At 39.7% G+C, this 19,879-nt stretch overlaps 1 protein-coding gene across 2 annotated transcripts in view; it reads left to right on the top strand.

The window, feature by feature from the left end:
- Window positions 1-15,435: 15,435 nt before the first annotated feature.
- LOC131029720 (probable ion channel POLLUX) overlaps window positions 15,436-19,879 on the top strand; it is an 89,196-nt gene continuing 84,752 nt past the window's right edge. For both annotated transcript variants that reach the window (XR_009102813.2, XM_057960342.2), the window contains exons 1-3: window positions 15,436-16,145; window positions 16,286-16,354; window positions 16,443-16,976. Coding sequence is in view for 1 of the 2 variants with exons in the window: in XM_057960342.2 (XP_057816325.2) it covers window positions 15,687-16,145; window positions 16,286-16,354; window positions 16,443-16,976 (1,062 nt within the window). In the remaining variant the exon portion in view is untranslated. The remainder of the gene's footprint in view (window positions 16,146-16,285; window positions 16,355-16,442; window positions 16,977-19,879) is intronic.

Here is a 19,879-nt window from a genome sequence, read left to right as displayed (position 1 = left end):
ATTGTTACAGAAGAAGTTCCACACAACATATTCTTGGCTCAATCTTTGACAGAGTCAGAAAGGTCAAAATTCATAAGTTTCTTCACGGAACGACAAATCAACTTTGCATGGTCATACGCTGATATGCCTGGATTGGATCCGGATTTGGTAATGCACCATTTGATAGTCAAACCGGGGGCAAAACCAGTGAAACAAAAATTAAGAAAGATGCATCCACAAGTGGCATTACTAGTCAAAGCAGAACTTGAGAAATTATTGGATGTCGGATTCATACGCCCAATTGATTATCCTGAATGGATCTCCAACTTAGTGCCTATTAGTAAACCAGACCGTAGCATCAGAATATGTACAGATTTCAGAGACATCAACAAATCTTGTCCGAAGGATGATTTTCCGTTACCAAATATTGACCTAATTGTCGATCTCACAGCAGGTCATGCGATGTTATCCTTGATGGATGGATTCTCTGGTTACAATCAAATAAAAATTGCATCCGAAGACCAGCACAAAACAACATTCACTTGTCCTTGGGGAACTTTCTGCTAGAATGTCATGCCCTTTGGGCTAAAAAATGCAGGCGCTACATATCAAAGAGCCATGACTACTATCTTTCATGATCTCATGCACATTACTGTGGAAAATTATGTTGATGACCTCTTGGGTAAATCAATAGACAGAAATACACATTTGGATATACTTTCAGTTGTCTTTGATCGGTTGGAAAAATAAAAAGTAAGATTAAACCCCAAGAAATGTGTCTTTGGATTAACCTCCGGGAAGCTCCTAGGATTCATTGTATCAAAAAGAGGAATCGAAGCTGATCCAAAAAAAGTCAAGGCCATCCTAGAGATGCAACCACCACAAAACATCAGTCAGCTTCGATCTTTACAAGGGAGACTCCAGTCCATATGAAGATTCATAGCACAACTTGCAGATAAATGTAATCCCTTTCAGCACTTGCTACATAAAAACATCAAATTCAAATGGGATGATAACTGTCAACAGACTTTCCATATACTCAAAGATTATCTTCTGAATCCACCAGTTTTGATGCCACCAATTCCAGATCAGCCTTTATTACTATACATATCAACTACTTCAACAGCACTGGGGACACTCTTAGCACAACAGGTCACTGAAGGCAAATAAAAGGCAGTCTATTACATCAGCCGCACATTGGTGGGATATGAGCTAAACTACACACCAATTGAGCGCGCATGTCTCATCGTGGTCTTTGCTTCGCATAAATTACAACATTACATGCTAACTCATAAGACTAAGTTGGTTGCAAGGATTGATCCGTTGAAATACCTTCTCAATAAAGCAACACTTACTGGACGACTAGCCAAATGGGTGATGCTCCTGAGTGAATTTGACATCAAGTATGTGGACAGAAAAGCAATAAAAGGACAAGCTATTGCAGATCAGTTAGCGGATGCCCCCATGATAGATGATGTTCCTCTAATTTTGAAATTTCCAGATGAATCCATTTTAACAGTGTCACATGCAAAACCATGGCAATTATACTTTGACGGCTCATACACACAGCATGGGGTAGGAGCTGGCATCCTCTTTATAACTCCTCAAGGGGATTCTATACCAAAATCATACCACTTATCATTTCCTTGCACTAATAACATAGCGGAATATGAGGCATTAACAACAGGATTACGGATTGTTGTTCAGTGGAAGATCCAAGAACTTCGTATTTTTGGGGACTCTCAACTTGTAATCCATCAAGCAACTGATGATTACCAAACAAAGGATGAGAAATTAATGCCTTACAAAAGAATGGTAGATGACCTGAAACAACATTTCACAAAGATAGACTTTGAGCAGATACCAAGAGAGCAGAATCGAGCCGCAGATGCCATGGCTACAATTGCTTCACTGATCGATCTACCTCTGAATAAGACCCGCTATGAGTTCTTGGTGGTAACCTTTTGGTTCCCTCATATGAAATCACTCCTACTAAGATGATATGTGTCGTTGGTCCTGAGTCCTAGTTATATGGTTCCATTTTCACATACCTTCGTGACAATACCCTACCTCCTGATCTATCCAATAACCAACATCGCACTTTCATCCGCCAATCTTCTCGGTACATCATTTTAGATATCCTATACCGTCGAGGTCTAGATGGCACTCTTCTTAGATGTTTAGAAAGCGACAAAGCTCAGATTGCATTACGTGAAGTACATGAAGGGATATGTGGTCCACATTCTAGTGGTCCTACCTTAGCCAAGAAACTCATCAGGACTGGATATTACTGGCCCAATATGGAAAAAGACTCATATCAGTTTGTCAAGAAATGTAAGCAGTGTCAACTTCATGGAGACCTCATTCATGCGCCAACACAAGAACTTCAACCAATTGCGACTCCTTGGCCCTTTTGTCAGTGGGGATTCGATCTCATAGGCAAGATTCACCCTCCATCCTCCAACGATCATAAATTCATTATCACTGCCACAGAGTATTTCACAAAATGGATCGAAGCCATACCTCTCACACAAGTCACTAAAAAATAGATTGCTACGTTCATTCTCAACTATATCATTTGTCGATACGGTATTCCTGTTTCCATTATCACCGATAACGGGCGTCCCTTCAAAAATCAGGATGTTTGTGAACTCTGTGATCGCTTCCATATTTCCCATTGTTTTTCTACACCTTATTACCCTCAAGGTAACGGTCAAGCTGAGGCATCTAATAAAACAATCCTTAAAATCTTAAAAAAGACAGTCGACGACGTTGGGCGTAATTGGCATATCCAACTTAATCTTGCTCTTTGGGCCTACCGCACAAGTGTCCGCACACCTATAGGAGCTACACCCTATTCACTTGTCTACAGCGCTGAAGCCATCTTGCCTATGAGGTTGAGCTACCCTCTTTACGAGTCTCTTTGCAAAACATTATCAGTGATGAAGACTATAGGGTCTCTCGCTTACAAGAACTTGAACTATTGGATGAACGAAGACAAACTGCTTTTAATCATCTCAAGGCTTATCAACAACGAATGAGTCGCAGCTACAATCACAAAGTCAAGCCTCGCACATTTGAGGTAGGTGATTTTGTTCTCAGAGAAAACCCCAAAAATCAGCAAGACAGAGAGAAGAAGGGCAAGTTCGAACCAAACTGGCCTGGTCCTTACATCATTACAACAGCATATGGATCTGGTGCATATCAGCTCTCAACCATAGAGGGTGAACCTTTAGAGGATCCCATCAACAACATGCACCTTCGCTAGTTTTATACATAGCTCTTTGGAATATCCTAATTCAAAAATACAAAAAAAAATCATAAAACAAAAAATTGTTACTTGGTGAAAACCTGGCAAACAGGCGCCTTGTGACACAAAAAACATTGAAAAAAATCAAAAAAGTAAAGAAATAATTTCGTCCAACGGTGAAAACCACTTCGGTGGCGCCTTGGGCAAGTACCATGGTGAAAACTGGGTCACCAGCGCTATGCGTAGAGACATTGCTCCTCCCTCCTTCAGGATTCACTTTCATCCTTTCACTTTGCACACACTCACAATCTATCCATTCATAATAAACATACCCATTCCCATCATGGCTTGTTATTGATCTACCCAAGAGTGGTTCGCCATTCATAATAACCTTCATTTTCATCCTTTTCCATCCATAATAAATCAGCTCCTATTTGTGGCTAAGGAAAATCCTACGTCTAGTGATGGGTGTGGAACTGAGATCATCGCATGTTTTGAGGAGTTCAGTTTCTTCCAGCTTCCTTCAGTCTATGTGCGCATAATCCACAATAAAGCAACAGTTGCATCGCCAATCCGCAATCAAGTTTCGTCTTCTCCGCAATAATGTATCGGTTTCCTAGATTTAGTCAGTTTTAGATGATACACAACAGCAACAATGTGCTTTAACAAATCAAATCTTTCAACGAACTCAGACAACATATGGTTCAATGCTATCTATCCTTTTTGTGAAAGTAAACATTGTGACCACAATCAAATACGACTTATACAAGTGACAAGAGACACTAAACCTGAGGACTACAATGAATGTTGGTGTCGAGTCTTGGTTTTCTTTTGATTTTTATCTTTTGGTGACATGTCTTTTAGCTTTTCTGGGATGTCTCTGACTAGAGATTTTATCTCCAGGATGTCTTTGACTAGAAAGGCGAGGATGGGGTATCGTCACCTATTTTTCTTTGCTGTCTGTGGATTGTCTCTTAGTAATGCTATGACTTGTCCAAGGATATGAGGACACTGTGAGTCTAGTATGAACTGGGGCATTCCTTGTTTGTGATTGTCTTATCTCCATGCAAACAGGTACAATGACTTTCTGGGTCGAACATATGCCTCGATTATCATAACCTACTTGCCATAATAAAACTCAATGATGATAACGCACAAGAAGCTCTTTCACTTTCATATCTTCTATCTTTCATCCCCCTTTCTTGATTGACTTCCATCGTCCTTCTCGAGTCTGCGTACCCTGCTATCACATGACTGAGTATAATGACACACCAAAAATATTTGCATTTCATTTTGTTTGCACCTGCATTACCACATATAAGCATTTCATACATACATATCGATATCACAATTGCATCATATCCTGCACACAACACATATTAGCACATCTTACATTTTAATCATGTAAATAGTTCTTTTGCATTATCATATTCATTTGCATTTCATACATTCACATTCACATTTGCATAATATTTAAAACATAAAAGAACAAAAATATTGCATTTCATCATGTACATATTTGCATCCATATCATAACCATCACATAAAACATACATCATTAAACATCTCATCACATAGGTACACATGCATATAGCTGCCGCAAAGATGAATCATCTCATATATATATATATATATATATATATATATATATATATATATATATATATATATATATATATATATATATATATATAAAGTGTCATGATACAATGATGTCAAAATCACATGGCTACAATCACCCGCAAGTGTCTACATCATCATACAAAAATGGTACAATACTGATACATAGGGAGCCCTCTATGGCTATGATGAACTCCCTCCCTCGGAGCCGCCTGGCCTCGATGGAGTCTGAGCCCTAGAAGGACCCACCTCAGGATCATCTCTCCTGCCCCCTCTATCTGGTGGTGGTGGAGGACCCATAACCCCACCGCTGGACGCCTGTCTCCTTTGGCTCCCTCCAATGGCTGTCGCTGTATGTGATGGTCTTCGAAAGCTCCTGGCCCGTTGATCGGCTAGCACTGCACCATAATAGAGATCTCGCCAGTAAGCGATCTCCTCCCCTGCCCGCAGGACATAGGCATATCCAGCCCTTGTGTCCTCTGTCTCCTGCCTCCCAGCCCTCAGTGCTATCTCAGCCTTAGTGTAGTGCTGTATAGCCTGATCTCGCTCCCGCTCAGTATCTCTGAGCCACCTCCTGAGTCTATCCCTCTCCCTCTCTAGGTCCTGTATCTCATCTGCCTGTCCCTGGCAGATCTCCCTCAACTCAACCAACTCATCCTCTTCCACCTCGACCCCCTGTACCTCTGCCTGTGGCTCCCCTTGTGCGGGTGCATGTGCCTGTGCCTATCCCTGTGCCGGTACCTGTACCTTCCTCTGTCCCTGTCCCTATCCCTGCACCTGTCTAGGACCCTGTGCTGCTGGCACCTGTACTGGCAACCCACCGCGACCCCTCACCACCCGAACCGGTCTCTCCTCTCCACCCTCCCTCCGCGGAACCACTCTCCTCTCTCCTACCACACCTCGCCTCCTCCGTCGGCCTCTGCCCCCACCATCTTCGTCATCATCGTCATCTCCTCCGCCATCCCCATCTATCAGCTCTCCGGGGTGTGTTAGTCGTGGGAAGGGATGCTCAGCCCAATATGCAGTGTACTCTGCATCCATCCCTGCATCCTCGATCTCTGGCCACATATCCCATGGCAAGGGAACCATCTCCACCAACTGCATCATGACCTGATCATATGACAGTAGTGGCCCAAAATGTGCCTGGTTGCGCACTGTCCGCGCATACATACCTGAGCCCCGCGGCATTCGCTGAATCCTACCAAACTGTCTACCCACTCTGTCCACTAGCTGCCTCTCCAATACATATGGCGTCCGCCCAATCAAATATCTGCTCCGAAAGGTGTATGGTAACTCTACTGCATCATCCTCCCACTGCTCGCACCCAAGGTACAACCTCGATATCACCAAGTCGATCTCATCCAAGACTTGACGCTAGTACTCCAATCTACCAATCCGTGGCTGCGATGTAATCATGTCGTACAAATGCACAAAGTTGCGCCCATGCCCCCTACCCCTGAAGTGTATAGGTCATGTCACTAGGAGATGTTTGTATGCCCACACCTGTAGCAATGTAACCCCGCAGCCCAATCCTACGGATCCATGATAAACAAATTAATGCAGCTCGTAATACAAGTGCGCCAGCACACACGGTCCCCAGGCATATTTGGTGTGTTGTGTAACCAGCGTCTCCAAGGTGCTCCCCCAGCCCATAGCCAACCCTCGTGTCGCCCTATCGAGACACAAGAACCCACTTATCACTCCTCCTAGCACTACTGGTAGTGCTAATCCTGTAGCTGTCATGGTGTGCCATGTGACATGTCCTGCCATCATATCCAGTCCTGGGTCTCGAAATACTCGTCTCAGGGCATCCCTGTCTCTGTCTTGATCATAGGGTACTAACTCCCCATCGATCGGTATCCTCAGAATCCGGTATACATCCTCCAAGGTGATTGTCATCTCACCCATCGGCAAATGGAAAGTGCACGTCTCCGAGTGCCATCTCTCAGCTAGTGCAATCAGCAAACCCATGTTCGCCCGAAACTCAGGCACATACAAAATATGGCGTAGACCCATACCCTCAATGGCAGCTCTGTCCTCAAACGTCAACTCTGGTCGCAACCTCTGAGTCGATGGGAATCTCTCCCGTGACTCTAGCATAGGCAAATACTCCTACAGTCAAACAAATCAATCATATCAGTCCTAGTGGCATTCACTGTTCATCACAAAATCTACTTTTTTATCTAAGTGCATATGGTACTCTATCCTAGTGACACTCACTGTTCATCACAAAGTGTTGCTTCTATCCTAGTGACACTCACTGTTCATCACAAAGTGTTGCTTCTATCCTAGTGGTACTCCCTGTTCATCACAAAGTACTATATGTTTGGCACTCCCTGTTCGTCACAAAGTGCTGCTCGCATTTGCACTCACTGTTCATCACAAAGTGCTGCTCATATGTTAGTACTCCCTGTTCATCACAAAGTACTATCTTGGTACTCACTGTTTATCACAAAGTGCCTTGATTTATCCTATCCTAGGGCCTCTGCTTGAGTGAATCCTCTTGAGTAGTTTCGTAATTGGCAACGTATGTTCTATCACAGAATTGTCAATCCTAGCCCTATTTGCTATCCTAGTCTTCTCTAGAGGACCTGCTTGAGTGTATCTTCTCAGCAACTTATCCAATCGACAGCGTATGTTCATCACAGAACTGTCGATTTGACCTAGAAGACACAAATTCACATTTTTGGACACAAACGCGCTTTCATGACATAAACACGTTTAGAGACTGCATAAACGCGCTTGAAACACATAGACGTGCCTAAAAGACACAAACGTGCTTGCCTAGCACAAACACGCCTGCACAATGCAGACGCGATCGCATCCTACACAGACGCGCCTGGCATAAACACAGACGCGCCTAGCCAGCACAAACGCGTCTGGCACCAGCACAGACGCGCCTACCCATTTTGGACACTTTTTTACATTTTCCTAAAGTGCATTTATTACACTACCTAGCATGCATTAATGGCAACAATTAATACAACAAAGTACAAGGAGGTTTTGTGGTATTTACCGGGGCTCCTGCCTCTGCTGGCCTCTGAAATCGGCGAACGCGATCGAATCTGTGAACCATTGCCATCATTGCTGACTGTTGCTACTCTATCTCGCTCTGCATTCTGATCTCTTGAAGGTGTGGATGACAACGAGGATGTTTTCCCCTCGTGGTCTATTTATAGACTGCCCTAGCCTTAGTCCTAGCCCTCGTTTCTCGAGTCAGTCTTCGTTATCCTGTGATTCTGTCACTTTATCCGGTCAGTCCATTCTAGCCTTTCTTTCTTATCGAGAGATTGTTTGCGATCTTTTCAGACATTTTTCATCCAATCTCTCGAGGGGGCATATCATTCCCATCTTGGGGCAACTTTGTATCAGTTCATCTTATCTTCTTTGAAACAACGCAACAAGCTGCATTGTCTCAAAGAGGGGCAAAATGTAGACACCTAAAAGTGTCATGCCTAATTAAATAAATATCTTTATTTATTTAATTATCTAAGCCTAATTCTTCTATTAATTAAATAAATCTTTATTTATTTAATTAATTCATTTATCCTCTTCTAGCCTTGTTTCTCATTTAAATAAATACATTTATTTATTTAAATTATCCTTTTCTTAAATTAAATAAATATCTTATTTATTTAATTGATCCCACTTCTTCTATTGATTAAATAAATATTTATTTATTTAATTAAGTCATTAGCCTTTTCTACCCATGACACATGTTATTCATCTCTTAATTCATACACTACCTACCCCTTTCATTATTTTATTATTTTCTTTACCTACCCTCTAATCATAGCCGACCTCCTTTTACACCTCTCAATCTTATCCCTCCATTTCATATAGTGTCTTCTATATAAGGAGATGCTTCCTTCATTATTAGACCCTAACTACCTGGCTAATTCTATTATGCACTTGACAACACTACGCTTTGCACCTTCATATGCGATCCTACTTGCAACCACATTCCGTTCTTTTTTGAGCTTTTGTGCACACAAAATTTGAGAGAAAATATATCAAGCAAGATCAATGGAGATAGGAAGAATGGAGATCCAAACCCTATTGGACATGTGATGGTATAATCTTTGTGATTTCATTTGATTTGCATTGTCTTAGGTAATCTTCATATGTTATGGTGGATCTTTGTTGTTGTTAGGCTAGGGTTTTGTGGTTGAATCCATTTAGTCTTTTAATATTGTTATTATTGTTATCCATTTTCACCGTATACACTATCTTGAATTTAGAAAACTGTTTTATAATGATTTTTTATCGTAGTTGAGGCATGAAAGAATTTTGTATTTTGATCACCACATTGGATCCATAACTCATGAGATTTTTGACACTAGAAAATGTCTTCTTTGATTAAGACTTCCTCTAATTCCTTTTGAAGTCTTTTTTGAATCTCATAAATTTGTGATGAGAGGCCATTCTGAATGATGTTGTCATTGATATCAGCTAATTGCGCCTGAAGTTGAGCTTTCTCCTGAAAAAAATGATTTTAAAATGATTGTGATTCCAGACTTTAATTTGTTGTTTAACAAACTGCAACTTTTTGGATATTTGAAACATCCCTGATCCTATAACAAAAGGCACTTGTTCCCACCAATGCTTAAGAAGCAAAAGGAATGTTGGATCTCGCATCCACATTTATTCAAATTTAAAGCGAATTCTTATGAATATGAGAAATTCCTGTTGGAATGTTTAGTTGAAGAGGATAATGATCAAACCCTGTGTAAGTGAGAATCAATGAACTACAACATCCTCTTTCCAAAATCCAAGAGGGGTTAATAAAAAACCTATCAATCCTCTCAGATATATGCAAAAAACTTTTTATGCGATTTTTTCATGTAACACTAGCATTAATTGGATAGTAATCAAAAAGTCCATTTTGTGCCACAAAATCATGAAAATCCTCCATCGTCTTAAGAGGCGGGGTCCCTTTTTATCTTCAAGATAAATAATGGCATTGAAATATCCAATAATTGAAATTTTGTCTTCTCCTAAATTGGAAATAACTTGAGACAGAGTGTTCCATAATTTTTTTTTGCTAAGGGTTGAGGTTGGCCCATAAACATTTAAAAAATTGAAAGAGAAGTTAAAAGTTGATATTTTAACGAGTAACCAATTTGCATTAGCAGTTATCAGATAAACTTGAGTTTTTTTTATTTTCGCCACAAAATGACAAGCCCACCTAATGCCCCAATTGAAGGAGACTGAACCACCGACCAAAGTTTACAACTCTTAAAAAACACTTGCGAATTGTCTTCTGAAAGCTTGGTTTCTTGCAACAAAATAATGTTTGCCTCGCTATTATCAATATGATGTTTAATGAAGCATTTTTTGTTAGGGGCATTAATGCTCCTAACATTCTAAGTTATTATTTTCTTTGAATCCTTAGAGAGCGACTCACTCTCTTTGTCCTAGTGATTTGCTCCAAAATTAAAACAAAAACTACTTCTTTGGACTTTCTAGGCTTAATAAAGAAATCTAAAGTTATCTGTATCCTTGCATCAATTTCCAGGTTTGTTTTCTTGCTCTTTGGGGGTCTTCCTCTCTTACTAGGAGTGCAAATTGGGTTTTGTTGACCTTAAAAGTCACATTGATAAATTGACATTTTCAGAGCAAAAACTGTCAGCTCTTTAGTAACAGGCATTATTTGGAGAGAACAATTTGGATTCATATTTTCTTGACAAACTCGTTTTGCCAAAACTTCATCTGCCAATTCTTCAATTTTTTCTTTTGCCACATTAAGAAGAATATTTTCCACCATAGATTCAAAATTATCATAGAGTAAATTCCTTAAAATCTGTTTTGGACAAATGCATTGAATATTTTTTGGAAGATTTCCAGGATTTTACTTTGAAATCTAAAGAATGACCTGACTTCATGTCTCCACTAGACTTAGGAAGAAACTAATTTGAATAAGAGAAATATGCCCTACCTTGGAGATTATGAATTAGACACCCCTTTTCCCTCAACCCAAAATGAAATATATGAAGGACAATGTGTTTGTAAAGGGGATTGATAATCTCTTAATCTGTATAGCTCCACAAGTGGAGATACTGGTTGAAAAACAAGATTAGATACAGTTCTAACCAGAGTTGAGATATCCCGAGTCATATGAGAAACCAATACATCTTGAATGTTTGAAAAAGAAGGAGGTGAATTAACCTTATCAATCTATTCTCCAACAACCGACATATCATCCTGAGGAGATACCAAAGGAGCTTCATTATGCATGGAACACCCTTCCTCATTAAAAATGCACATTAAAAGTAGTCTATTTGAAAAGAGGGATTTGAATTGAGGAACCCTAGTGGTTGAAATTTTGATGATCTAGTAATTCTAAATCTTGCATTAACAAATAGGTAGAGGGATCCGATGAAGGACCCTGACAAACCTTAATGAACTCCCTCAAATAACTATTACATGCAGAGGTAAAATGACCCAAGGAATCCTCCTTTGAAAATACTACATATGGGCTATCAATAATAATGCTTTGCTTCCATTCTCCATGCAGAGATTTCAAAGTCAAAAGTGAAGGAAATGGGTTTTGAACATCAAGAAGGACACAAATGCGAATAAAGAACGAAGAATTATCAAAAGAGGTTAAATCATGCCTAAAAAAAATACCAATTTGATTTCCCATAGCCTCAACTAAATCAAGTTCACAATATTCTAAAGGCAAGGATGGAAAATGAATCCAGAAAGGAGAAAAATTCAAATGTTGTATTTGGGGATTAAAATTAGGAGACCACAACATAGGACATAACCTCGATCCCTTCATGCGCCAACTTTTAGATTTATGCACATTATCCCTAGCATTTTAATTTGAAAAAAATGCTATAAAATAGTCACGACCATTATTAATATTGAAAACCTCATTCACATCTTGCCAATTCGACTTAACCCAACAAGAAATTTCACCCTGAGTAGGGGAAAATTCCCAAAACCTACCTATCAAAGCCCCGCTTCTCAATTCTGCAGTTTGCACTTTCAACTCCTCTCCAGAAAAAAGTAATGGTGATCACATCTGCAGCTTGAGGAATCAATCCACTATTTATTCCTAGATTGCTCATTTTCGTCTAAGATCCTTTCTTTACTCCTCTCCATGTTTATTCGACCTTGAGCTAGACCCTCCTCTCTATTCGATTTGATTTTGCAATGGGAGACTCCCTTCCTCCTCTCCTTCAAGAAAATTTGAAATCTTTCTCTTCCCAACCTTGCAAAGAGAGGAATCTCAATTTTTCCTAGGTTAAGGCAAGAGATGTTTTAAATATGAGTTAAGCTATAAAAGATATTTTTTTTAATCTCTTCTAGTATTGAAAAAATCTCAAATTTTCTATGTTGAGGCAAGAAATATTCTAAGGACGAGTGTCACAATCATTTAAGCTATAAAAGAGATTTTTTTGATTGCTTCCAATAATGACAAATTCTAGGTTCCTGAATTGGAGAAGGTTCTTATTCACAATTAGGACCTAGTATTTTCCATGGCGGGAAGGCCAAGATCAAGTTTGATCAAAGTCTAGTCAAGTGGATCAACCTCCCTCATGAGTGGCTTAAGCTGAACTTTGATGGCGTCTCAAAGAGAAGCCATATAGCTATTGGGGGAGGAGTGATAAGGAATCATATTGGGTCTCTTGTGGTTGCCTATGTGGGTTGTTGGGAAATCAAATTGACTATTATTCTAAGGTTTGCGATACTCTCTATAGGGTTTGATTGGCCTCCAAACTCCTCATCTTTGAGGGAGATTCTATACATATTAATAACTATCTCAAGAATATCTCAACCCCTAGTTTAACCATCAAAAATATTTTAGACGATGTCAAGGTCCTCATGGATACTTTAAATTTTGTTAAAAATCACCCACCTAGTATAAGAATAATCATTACACTGATTGATTTTCCAACAAGGATGTGACTAATGAAAATTTTATCACAAGGACTAGCTTAGTGAAACTACCCTATCCCATCATTTCTCTCCTTGATAAAGATAAATTTGTTATACAAAATTAATTGCCTCCTTTGTTGGAGGATATTCAATTATGGAAAATATCATATTGTATGGAATCCCCTCCTCCAAATAGTGAAGCAACTCACTCATTATCCTTTCTTCTCATTGCATGATTGGTTTTGTCATTGTCTAGTATTTGTGTCCTCAATTATTCTCATGCATGTTCTAGTTCAACCTTTCTTCTCCATTATACATGGCATTGCCTCCTTATCTCTTTTATTTTTTCTTGCTTGTGTTTGTAGCTTTTTCTTTTCTCTATTTCTTGTCCTTACTATCTAATTCTCCCTAGTAAGCTTGACTCTCATTTTCATCCTTTCCATGAGTGGTAATCATATTTTTATTGAACCAACCTCATGCAATGCATTGAATTTAATAGGGTTTGCTAAGACAGGGTCATCTCTATGAGATACACCATCTTTGAATTTTTAAAGGAGAGTTTTATTGTCATTAAAATGCACATTGATAGTTTGAAACTCTTCAAGGATTGAAGGAGGAAAAAGGAAAAGCTTGATGTTTTCTACAAAGGCAGTGAGCATATTCATGAACTTCAAGGAGGGATTTTGCGTACCTTTCTTTCTTTCTCCTCAATGCAACAAGGTATGTCTTCCCATTATAAAACATATGTATCACATTGGAAGGTAGATATAAGAAGCTCAGGCATTTATCTTACCATATATCTCTTACCGTTTTTATTTTCTTAACCATTTCCATCATAATAACCTTGTGGACATAATGTCCCTTGAGGCCACTATTTTTAACTGCTAGGATGGGAAGATTGATCATAGCCTATTCATTGAACTCTTATCTTTCACCTCTTCCAATATGGTAAGCCTTTGGTGGGTCCCAAAATTTAAAACACCAAATTCTTGGACCTTAAGCCATTGAAGAAAGTGTTTGGTAGCCCCAAATATCTTCCCCTATCATTGTCCTTCTCTTAAATGTTTGTTGGGACTAGTTTGAAATGTCACTAGGAAGCCAATTATTAGACCCCAAGCTTAAAATAAAGTCAATTGTAGATATTGGTAACCCTAATAAACTAGCCAATGGTGCTATTTTTTTGTTCATTTCTAGTATAAACTATTTGCTATCACCATCCTTACCCCTATCCCTCCTTAGCTCCCCCTTTCTTTGGTCTAGCCCTTAGATTGCTCCCCCTGTAAAAAAATGGAGTCTTTCAAAAGTGCCCTCCTCTCTTAGTGTGATATCACTAAAGCGATAATTTTTTAAAAAGACACGAGTAAATACCTTTGGACCTACATATTAAAATCAGCTAAAGTTAAGAAATTTAATGAAACATAGCATTAAAACATATTTGTCCCAATCTAGGACACAATTAAGGAGCATAAGGTAGGTCTAGAGACCAAAGTGAAGAATTTAGAACATGAGATTCAAGGTATGGTTATTCTCTCTTTAGAGCTTGATGTGACTAGTAACCAGGGCACCCCTACATCAAGGAAATTATGGTTAGTACTAGAAAAAGATTGAGGTTAGATGTTGAGGAAGGACCTAGCAAAAAGAAAGGGATAAAAGTAAAAGAATGAACTTAAGATAGGATGACCATGGAATATCCTCTTTCCTCTAAGGTCCAATCCTCATGTGAAGAATAAGAAGCTTTTAAAAGCCTTAATCATCTAGTTGACTAGTAGCTCAATTGTCATCTTGTTTCACATGTGCTATTTTTGACTTTTTTTTTTTTTCTTTGTTTTGCCTTTGCAATTTTAAGACCTATTTTGATTCTTTTCTTTTTTAATTCTTCATATTTCCCATCTAGAACTTTGTAAAAGGTCACAAGGCTTGATAGTGACTAGCCATGCATGTCTAAACTATTGTAGGTTTGATTGAGTTTTGTCCAATTGTTGATAACCACGTTAATCCACCTCTTATAACTGATTTGAGATGTCATAAGTGATTTTCCATGAGTTAAATTTGCTTAAAATACTACCACGTGTCATCCTTCACTACTCAATGTGTTGCCAAGTCTACAAAAGTTTTAAAAAGTTTCTTAGTTTTATTCGTTTTCTTATTTTTTTTCGAGTAATCATCGTGTTAAGTTTTCAAGATTGTCCATATAGACATACCCTTATCTCAACATCCTATCAAAAGGTTTGTTAAAAATTTATTCGAATATGGAATTTGTTAGCCCATTGAAGTTCTCATGCCAATTAGCCAATCTCCAAAATATTATGTGTCTTAGAATTATTTATATTGGACAACAAACTTTTCTTTCCATTGGTACCACTTCCTTGAGGAAACGACTATTCAGCCACCATAATGCACCATAACATCCATGATTGGATACTACATAACTAAAATTTTGACTTACAATCGATGAAAATTGTTTGCAACTTGTTCATTGTACTATCATCTCAAATGAATAAAAATAATCCTCATGAATAAAAAGTCAAAACTTTAATTATGTAACATCCAACAATAAATACCATGATACATCTTATTAATGATTGAATAGCTTTTAAATCTTATAACTATGTAGCTTTTAACCATAAATACCATGATATACCTAATGATTGAATAGTTTTAAAATCTTATTACTATGCTGGTTTCAAGCATCCTTTAATTCAATGTATCATTTTCTTTGCCCCAATATTCTTTGTAATACGAGACTTTAAGACTTGTGCTTGCTCATTACCATTTCCATGGTTTCGGACGACCCATTTTTATAATTGAGGAGATCTACGGTTACGGAACGAGGGCGGACTCGCTTTCTGGAACCGTAGAAACTGGGTTCTGAATTGCAGAGGAAATAGGACAGAGAAGGAGAATAAAAAGTGACAGAGCAGAGCATAGAGCGAAGCTGTCTGTGGCAAGGATGGCGGCAGAGAGCAGATTGTGGAGAAATGAATCGTTGAGCCCCCTTAATCTTGCTCTCATAAGAAATGAGGAGGAGGAGGAGGAGAGGGAGAGGGAGAGAAGGCCCCTAGTGTCTGTTTCCACCTCACAATTTCGAGGACCCCTGCTTCCCACTGTGCGGAGGACCCCTCTTCCTCCACGTGATTGGTATTTTCCTTCTAATATTCGCCAGCCCCCTTTACACTCTCCCATCCGCACCCACGACCTGTCCGGACAGTCTTCCGATGACGAGGAGGAGGAGGAGGAGGCCCCAGCGGCGGTGGCGGAGACCGAGGCGGAAGCGGATGCGGAGGCGGAGGCCCCTGAATGCAATCCCGAGTCTAATCACAATCTCCGCATCAGTAACCATTTGCGTTCATCAACACTCGCCTCTTGCTCATCAATTATACAAGGCTGTTACGGGCAGCTCAATTTCATGGTACGCATCCATTTTTGTTACTTGACTTGAGCTCTGATCTGAAGCATTAATTTTTCCAGAAGCTTTTACTCAAAATAATGGACCTTGAAAAGCTCAGGGCACAAATGGATCCTGAAAGTGAAAGTTCAATTTTTGTGTAGCTAGCTGTGACTTGCGTTTGCTGTGCGGCTTATGCGTGGCTGATGCATAGTAGAGCGCATGAATTGGAGGTGAGTGGGCATTGGTCGTTCCTTGTTGCTTGTTCTGCTGCATACTTTTGAATTCACTAAGTAATAGGGGTGATGTTGGTGTCAACAGGAACGGCTCCGTGTATACGAGCGCACAGAGGGAGAGGGATGGTTAGCAACAACAGAAATTTGGGCAGCGCTTGCGTCTACTATGGTGGGAGTGTACTGGTTGAAAGACGTGCAGTGGTGGAGAAAGGAAGGGGAGGAGGAGGAGGAGGTGGCGCTGAAGAAACGAATAGCGTACCGGGTGGATGTGGTTTTTTCGGTTTATCCATACGCGAAGCTGCTGGCACTGCTGGGAGCGACGATGATGGTGATAGGGATGGGAGGAGTGGCGGTGTATTTGGTGGAGAGTGAGAATTTGGGAGATGCTCTTTGGCTGTCGTGGTCGTTTGTTGCCGACTCAGGGAGCCACGCGGAGAGTGAAGGGACGGGGCCTAGGATGGTGGCGGTGGCCATCACCTCTGGAGGAATGCTCATATTTGCCATGATGCTGGGCCTCGTCTCCGATGCCATTTCGGAAAAGGTAGATTCCTTGCGCAAAGGCAAAAGTGAAGTTATCGAACGCAATCACATTCTCATACTCGGATGGAGTGACAAATTGGTAATCTCTTCTTTTCACATTCTCAATGCTCGCTTCTCCATCCTTACACCAATCATGTAAATTCGTAGGCGCATTGAGTCCTCTCCAATAACCACTCTTAAGGATTTTTTTTTTCCTCTGGGCAATTAAACATCTAAGACAAGGATCAATCTGCATTGACTGCTTTTTTGCCATATCATCTGGGGATTAATTTGCTATTATTTTTGGCATCTCCTGTCATACATATACAGAATCAGAGGGCAAGGTGATGTATAGAGAGCAAAGGTCTCTGTCATTGTCTAGAGACATTAAAGATTTGGGAACACGAGTTACTTTGTATTCGATTCATGCATTAGGGGGTCAATCTTTTCTTCTACCTGTGGGTCCCCTGTATGAAATCTCGAACCCTCCCATATGGCCTAAAATAAATGCCTTTCTTTACCCGGTTTTGCATAACAAAATATTAACAGCAGAAAGCTTAGCTAAGAAGGGAGATATTGCTCCATCTCGTTGATTGTGTGACTTTTGGAGCTGGTTACGCTTAGGGCTCAAATGCTTCTTCTTTGTGGAATTGTGTGCGAACGCTCTTCTATATTATATAGTGACAATCCATGGAGATAGCTCATGATCCAATTCTATCTTCACTCCGTTTTGCAACTCAAAAACTCATGAACACACAACATAAACAGAGGCTTCTTGTTTTCAAATTAATACTAGATTGCAACAACAAATAAAATTATTGATGTAAGACAAAACTCCCCTCCGACTGCAAATACACAGAACACAAACTCACACAAGCTGATCCTCTCTGCAGTCTAATTGAATTTCACAATGTCTAAACTTCTAAATTTTTACTGTTCACAGAAGAGAATTTAATCTTCAAATACTTTTCAGAATCTGTTCTGTACATCTTCTTTATACGCTCTCCCTCTCCCTACATCACATGCGCCCAGGTTATTTTCTTTTTTTTTTTCATTCAAATTTCAATGGCTCTGTTTTATTTTGCATTCCAAATTCCTACATCTTCCTCTGTGCACTTCTGCATTTTCTACGGAGTCCATACGTTTCTCAATTTCAATGCCTAAATTCATTGTCATGCATGTCTTCACCCCTTCTCATCTCTAAACCTCCAGCTATAATTCTTTACATTCTGCAATCATTTTATGAGGCAGGCACCTCTATGCTCTTCCTCACGTGGTGGCCTACTCTCCACCTGCCTGCGCCCCTCTTTACAACCTGTACACTGTTTCTCTCCGTTTTAATTCCATCTTCCTTATGTTATGCGCACTCGTTCATTCTCAGCACACTTACTCTATCCTCTGATGCGCAGCCCATATTTACCCCTCCTCTTTAAATGCAGTCTTTACGACTCTTTTTTAATCAGCTATTGTGCAGTCTCACACCTCGATTTTGGGCCAAAACCTCTTTCTTGTTCTTCCATTCAAACTGTTGCACTATGCGTTACATACTGGCTTTTCTTTTCTTAGCGATTCATTAATTGTTTTGCCTCAATTGTTTCTCTTCTACTCTTGGTGTTTCCGTGACAAACTGCCAGCCACAGATTTCTCTACATGTAGGAAGGATGTTGGCAACGGTTGTGAAATTTATTTTTATGCCTGCCAAGTGTAAAGCTTTCACTACAAATTCTTTCGATGGATGTCCATACCTTGTTTCAAGATGCTCCTATTTTGGCACGGGCAGGCAGGATGCTGCTGCATCAGCTCAGCTCTTCTTCACATACAGCCCATATCCACAGAGCTGGGAATTATCAACTTAGTCCATCATTTAGCTCCACCTTTGTTTTTTGGGGAATTTGGATGGAAAAAACTCATTGTATATTTAAGGGCGCTCTAGAGCTCTTCAATTCCTGGTCTGAGTTGTACTAACTTCTGTTTTACAAGTATTTGTCAATCCTAGACTCAACTCATCAGCTTCAATACATGCAGACACTGGCTTTGCGTAAACTACAGAAAATTTCAGGCCATTGTAGAATTTCTTTTTCTATAGTTCAGGCCAAATGTTAGGGTTTTCCATCTCCTTTTCCATTTGCTAAGCTCAATAGTGATGGAACTGATTCTCATAACTTTGGACATGCTATTAGCAGAGTTATTTTCCAAAATGCTAAGGGGCTTCTGCAATGTCCCCAATCAGACAACCTTAGGAAATATGCAATCTTAAAATATAGATGCCAAACTCCAATGAAATTAATGCTGTTCGGCAATACAAAAAGCAGAATATATTTAGGAAACCCTTATTAGTCATATTATTCAACTATGAAACAGCAGATCCAACCTTCCACAAAGCTGTTATAAATTTTAGAAATCCTCAAAAGCTGAAATAATCAATTAATATAGCAGATCTGAACTAGTGATAGATGAGGCAAACGTCGAAAACCTTACTTATCAGAAATATGATAAATATGCTACCATATTTGATGTGTAATAGCTGATAAAGTATATGAAACCCTCACATGTGCCTCGCAATCAATCATGAACAACAGATTTGATAATTTAGTGCTGATCATTAATGGTTGTAGCCAAATAAATCATCCATTAAATTACTTGACAACAAATAACAGTCCAGTCTTCGGACATGTAGTGTCGCGGTTAAAACACTTCGTTGGTGAAGTGGCCACCAAGGTTCAAATCCCTGCTGGGCCACTGTGCTCGCAAGGCCTTGTGCCTTCGCTGGGTCGTTGCGCTCGCGGATTTGAACAAGTGAAGTGTGGGGATGAGGTCCCCCATTTGTGGCCTCACTGGTTCATAGCTCCAGGTCAAAAGCGTTCACGTGGAGCTGGAGGGCGTGTCGTGCCAGCGTCACCGGTCACGTTAAAAAGTTTACTAGGCATAGTTTAAAAAAACAAAAAAACAAGTAACAGTCCACGAATTATGGTGTCTACTTCAATAATTTATTTCAGCAATTAC

The sequence above is a fragment of the Cryptomeria japonica genome, chromosome 9 (assembly GCF_030272615.1).
Source record: "Cryptomeria japonica chromosome 9, Sugi_1.0, whole genome shotgun sequence".
Classification (NCBI taxonomy): Eukaryota; Viridiplantae; Streptophyta; class Pinopsida; order Cupressales; family Cupressaceae; genus Cryptomeria; species Cryptomeria japonica.
The sequence above is the reverse complement of the archived record's forward strand: the minus strand, read 5'-3'. Positions and strand labels throughout refer to the sequence as shown.